The sequence below is a fragment of the Miniopterus schreibersii genome (genome assembly GCF_964146895.1).
Source record: "Miniopterus schreibersii genome assembly, chromosome: 8".
In the NCBI taxonomy this organism is placed as follows: Eukaryota; Metazoa; Chordata; class Mammalia; order Chiroptera; family Miniopteridae; genus Miniopterus; species Miniopterus schreibersii.
The window spans coordinates 41,063,262-41,069,261 of NC_138109.1; the positions used below are offsets into that span (position 1 = coordinate 41,063,262).

Consider the following 6,000-nt stretch of genomic DNA (forward strand, 5'->3'; position numbering starts at 1 on the left):
ATATATAGTTGAATAGTTGTATATAGATGTATATATGGTTGAATCGTATATTGCTGTTCTATATTCACTTAAGTAGTTGTATATAGCTGTAGATATACTGGAGTAGTTGTATATAGCAGGATCTGTAGTTGAATCATTATATATAGCTCTGTATATTGTTGAACAGGTGTATATAGCTGCTATGTATTTAGTGGAATAGTTAGTTGTACCTACCTGTATATATAGTTGAATAGTTGTATATAGTTATATATGTATTTGAATAGTTGTACAGGTGATTTCTTAGATCTTTTTTCTAGATTAAAAAAATTATGATAATGATTCCGTGATTCTGTTTTTCACTATTTCAGCCCTTCTCTTAATTTTTTAAATTTTTGTTTCCACTGCTCTACCCTTTTACTTTTTCTTGTTCCAAACTCTCTAATGTTGCTGTTGTTCCTGCACCCTTTTTATTTTTCCAGTTCTGTGTTTTTCTCTCCTTTTACTTTATTATTCCACTATTGTTTTCCTTTTCTGGGGTAATTAAGACTGTCCACAGAGTGTGAGATGAAGGCACACATTAAGAAAGTGGGAGAAGCCACCTTAGTTCAAAATTGTACCCTTTTCTAAAAAGATGTAGTACTGCACCGTCACACAAGAATTTATAGTCTAGAGCCCGTGCCTGACAGAAAATGGTTTGAAGTCTTTTATATTTTGTTTTCTGAGTAATTTTTTTATTTTTCTTTCTTATTTTGTTTTATTTTATTTAAACAGAATACGGACATTCTTTGAAGTCTAATCATGATCACTACAGATGAACCCAATGTATCAACTGTCCAACATTCTATAGAGTATTAGAAGATTTTTACATTTTGAAGAAGGGGAGAAAATCTAAAAATAAAATTTGGTTGAACTATTGAGAACTAACCTATGATGGATTATGTTGATTTAGAACTAAAAAGAGATGGGTAAATTTGGGATCAAGATAAAAGTCTGAGTCCAGTTCAGTTTGGATGTATGATTACTTTTCATATCATCTGAAGTTTGAAAAGCAATATTCATGATATCTGGCTTTTGATTTATCATTTGGTCATGAAACATTAAAAAATTGTAACTTGCTCTTACTACATATCTACTAGATATCATTGAATATAGAGTAAACAATTCTGTAAGTAGATGGCAACAGCAGCTTCTGACATGCAGTTTTGCAAATACACTGACTCTAATTATAGATGCAGTAAAAGTACTTAGTTAATACTTTTATGTCCAAAATTTTCCACTTTGTATTCTTTTATAGACACATCAATGTGGACAACCTGGGAATTTCCATTTTCAATAGCCTCAAAAATGGTCAAGTGCTAACTTCCATTTCATTTCAGAGAAAGCCAGAAGTTAGAGTTTGTGCAGGTCGCAGGCCTCTGGAAGTTACAGTTCATATCAGCATGACCTGACATATATCTAGGTCAGATCAACCAGAAAACACATTAGCTTCCAGTTCAGCCTTCTTGTGAAATTTTGCCTGAATTTAATTTATTTACACTGAACCTCCCAAAGCTTTTGGCAGGCAGGGGAGTGCGCAGTGATGCAAGAAGGAAGACTCTAGAGCTTTGACAAATTTTACTGCAAAGACAGGACGTTTCTCCTGAAAAAGATCACCTGCTGTTTGTAGGAGCTTAGCATAGTAACTGTGCTGTTGCTCACATTCAGAATAAACCAAAGTCTCTGATGAACCAAAAAAGTATTCAGTTAGGCTATACATGGATCACTTGCATTTAGATTTCATTTGTAGTTTTATTTGAATGCAAAAAACCCTAAAAATCAGAACTGCATCCTTTTTTTCCTTCCTTGACTTTAAATAAATGTCATTGGAATGTAAAATGTAAGTGTGAAATTAAGAAAAGACATTCTTTATTTCCTACCTGCTAAACACATACAGGTGTCCCCAAAAATGTATACACATTTTAACAGCTGATAGCTGCTAAATGAAAAATGAAATGTATTTTAATAAGCACTGCCTTTATAATTATTCAAAATGTGTGTATACATTTTTTTGGGACACCCTATATTTAATATGTTCCCAGACTGTTAGAAAATCTCAAAAGTTTATATGCATATAGTAATTTAAATGATTTTTAATGAGCATATGTTTAATAAAGGTTTGTGACCCCTTTATATAATATACTTCAATAATATGAGTATATGATTTCTAATTAATTATTAGTGAAGTCTTCCATCTTAAATGAATGCATTTGAAGACATGTAGAGTATTTGATGTCAATAATTAGTTACCAATTATGAAGTTTTAGAGGGCATGAAATATGCCAGACATGCCATTTGAAGAACATATGTGACTTTGATTGCACACTATGGGCTAATTATGTGTTGTTGTTTTTCACACTGATAGTATGTAATTCCTTTATTTGGTGATCTTAATTTCTAGGTTATTTTAAATGTTAAGAAATTCAATACATATATAGTAGTGACCTTAAGAAAAAACACAAAGTGAGCAAGCAAATATTTGAAGGAAATCATAAATCCATGTATAGATTTCTGTCACAAAGAAAATAGGCACAGAAACAGTTTCTCTTCATATATAATGTTTATAGAATAATGGAAAAGGTTATGTTCACATGATATTCGTCATTATGCAGTATTTTAATATCTATATAACTCTATTCCATTATTATATTAGTGTTTGTATATTTATTCTTTTATGGTTATAATCACCAATACATTTCACTTAAGAGTTCAAAACGTTGCTAAATGAATTATGTTTTCATATGGAATAGATTTGCCATTATGAATTCAGGCAATAAATCTGAATTCATTTTATTAGTTTAAAAATTGTAACATTCAAAAGTTCAATTATATGTATGATATACAAACTGAACACATTTTCTATAGCACCTCATTTGGTTGTGTTAATTTTTCAATGTGATGTGTCCACAGTATTTTTTGCATTTATTGTTTCAATATGTTCACGTTGTATGAGTTGTGCTTTTTCGCACACATATTCTTGATGTGTTGATGGTTGGGAGGATTTTTTCTTGTGCTGTAACCACCATTCTTATAAAAATATGATATGCATTTGTTTTGTGTCTTTGTCTTCATTTCACACACCCCATAGTATGTATTCCCATATAAAGTTAGTTATAAGGAATAGTCGTTGAGAAGCCTGCGATCATCTTTTTCACCTTCTTTGTTTTCAACAAATAGGTATTCTAAGTTCTTATTTTCTGATCGTTTTAAACAGATTCTCAGTATGATGTAAGGCAGATAAGCTCTTAGCAGTCACAAATATTTTACCTTCACACCATATCTTATGTCACGGAGTAGATATTTTTACTGTCTTTGGGGTAAGTTTTTTGCTCCTTTGATTTTATTTCAATTTTTTTTAGTTGAGGTTTAAATTTTCAGTTTGTGGAAATCTAATTTGCTGTTAAATATTAGGACTTCTTCAGAAGATGGCACTTTCTAATTACAAAAATCAATCTTTATTGAGAGCTAAGCGCTTCCCGACACTGTTTAACTTATTGCCCACCACAATGCCATGAAGTAAGTATTGGACATGTTTTCACAGATGAGGAAACTGAGATGAAAGGCCGAGAGATGAGTGTACTTGCCCACGGTCACAGAAATAGAAGGGCTCGTTCTTCTTTTAAACATCACTGCTTTTCCTTTATGATTTTTGATGTATGGTTTAGTCCCAAACTAGTTAAATTTTGGTTGACTTATGTCCTTTAGCATTAACTGCTCACACTTCCATTTCTGTAAGCATGTCATAGTGAAGCAAAAAAAAGCAAAAAAAAAAAAAAGGAATACAATTGAACATTAAAATGTGTCTTTTCTTTTAGCCAGAAACGTTTGAGCATCTTTTTATCAAGCACACAGAGTCGGTGACGTCTGGCCCTCTTCTTCTGGAGCCTGAAACCATTTCGGAAGATATCAGGGTGGATACGTCGTGGGAAAATAAGGACGGGAAGGCACCGGCAACTATGGTTCCTCTGCTTTTGACAACTCCAGACCCTGAAAAGGCCTCTGTGGGCCTGAGTGACCAGCGCGGCAGGGCCGGCGACTCTGCGGGGAGCCCCGAGGCGGCCCGGGGGGGCCAGGGCGAGGGCAGGGCGCAGGCCCCCGTCCGATACGCCTCCCTGCTCTGCGACGCGAAGCCGGGCGCAGCCGAGGCGCCAGGGCCCCTGCACAGCCCGGGCCGGAGCCCTCCGTCCCAGGGCCCCTTCCCTGAGAGCTCCTGGGGGGCAGAGACACAGGCACTTTTCATGTTACCAGATCAGCATCCCGGTATCATTCCACCACACCTTACATTCTCAGAAGAATTGGATACACTTCTGAACCTCGAGGGACATTTCTCTGAAGAAACCAATGATGAAAAATCCATCTATTATTTAGGGGTCACATCGATGAAAAAGGAGAGTAGTGTGTTTCTGACTGACGAGCCAAGGGTGCTGTGTCCATACCCGGCCCACTGTTTATTCACTGACATCCGAATCCTCCAGGACAGTTGCTCACACCTTGTAGAAAATAATTTCAACTTAGGATCTTCTGGCCAGAAGGCTTTTGTGTCCTACATGCCTCAGTTTCAGACTTGTTCCACCCAGACTCAGAAGATAACAGAAAACAAGATGTGCGACCTAACTGTCTAATTTCAATCAAGAAACAGCTCAAGTTATGTTACAGTGAAACCTAAAACGTGTAATATATTCCCCTATAGTCGTGGATATGGGAGAGAAAAGAAAACTGTCGGAGTCAAATTTGAAAGGGATTGTTTCAGAACGAATGGTACCTGTCTGTCCTCGCTCAGCCATACAGACGAGTAACGGGAGAGGGCCTTCGGGAGCCCAGCAGCCTCCAGTGGCCTGTTTCTAGCTGAAAATAAGCCCAACGAATATCTTCCGTGAACATTAGACCTGTGTAGAAAGAGCTAAGCCTCTGGATCATACCTACATCTGAAAGAAGACTTCACACTAACGCTTGTGAGACGTGCCTGTTGTTTCAGGGATGTGGTAGTTCTGCCGTGAGCCGTCTTTGTTTTACCCTAATTTACATGCATGCGTGTACAAACACACCTAATAGGCGTCATTGTGCATTTTTGAAATGTGTGATGTGTCTGAATTTTGTGCTACTAGGCTGTGTGGTTTAAGGACTTTTCAATTTAACCAGCCTGCCTTGAGCACTTCCTCTGTGTTAAGCACTCCACTAAGTGTTGCAGAGAAACAGAGGCCTTAGCCCTGGCCTCGGGGACACGCGGGTGAAGCCTGACAGGTCCGCCGGTGTTATGTATAAAACCTAAGATGTGTACCGTAGAAGGAAACCAACTTACTATAATGGCAATACCCACACCAGTATTTTGAGGACAACACAAGCACTTTTGAAACATGCCTGTCTTCACTTTTCTCTGTACGGTGTTGAAACGCTCACTTTCTGCTTCCGTTAGGTCCCTCGATGTTGCTGTACGTCACTCTGGATCCTTGTCTTCGCCTTTCCCACTTGCATGTACGCTATTTTTTTCTCCCTTCCTGAACATTCTCTCTCTGTAACCAACCACTGTGCTAACCCTTTCCATACTTTAACTCGATTAATTATTAAAATAATTATATGAGACATGTACTATTACACTCCTTTCAATTTTTTAAAAATGTTTTTTTTTATTTCTGAGAGAGGAAGGGAGAGAGAGAGAGAGAAACATGAATGATGAGAGTCATTGATTGGCTGCCTCCTGCACTCCCCCTGCTGGGGATCAAGCCCCAAAACGGGGCTACACTCCTTGTAAAGAGGAGGAGATTAAGTAATTTGCCAAGGTCCCGCGGTTAGTGGAAGATGGAGCTGGAATTCAGTTTAAACTCAGAGCTTTTCAATGCTAGCGATTGTGTTTTTAACCTATACCTTGTATTGACTTCCATTAAAAAATCAACAACAAAACAAAATACAAAAGCTGATATGTCAAATAAAATATATTAGGTAGAAATATAATGTCAAATGAAAATTGAGAGTTACACAGATATTGTC

At 36.9% G+C, this 6,000-nt stretch overlaps 1 protein-coding gene across 4 annotated transcripts in view; it reads left to right on the forward strand.

The window, feature by feature from the left end:
- LEPR (leptin receptor) overlaps positions 1 to 5,594 on the forward strand; it is a 65,842-nt gene extending 60,248 nt beyond the window's left edge. For 3 of the 4 annotated variants that reach the window (XM_081145568.1, XM_081145569.1, XM_081145570.1), the window contains one exon: positions 751 to 3,062. In XM_081145568.1, the coding sequence (XP_081001694.1) occupies positions 751 to 768 (18 nt within the window). In that variant the 3' untranslated portion in view covers positions 769 to 3,062. Of the gene's footprint in view, positions 1 to 750; positions 3,063 to 3,830 lie in introns of those variants that run through there. The other variant, XM_081145571.1, reaches the window with a different exon arrangement.
- Positions 5,595 to 6,000: the final 406 nt, after the last annotated feature.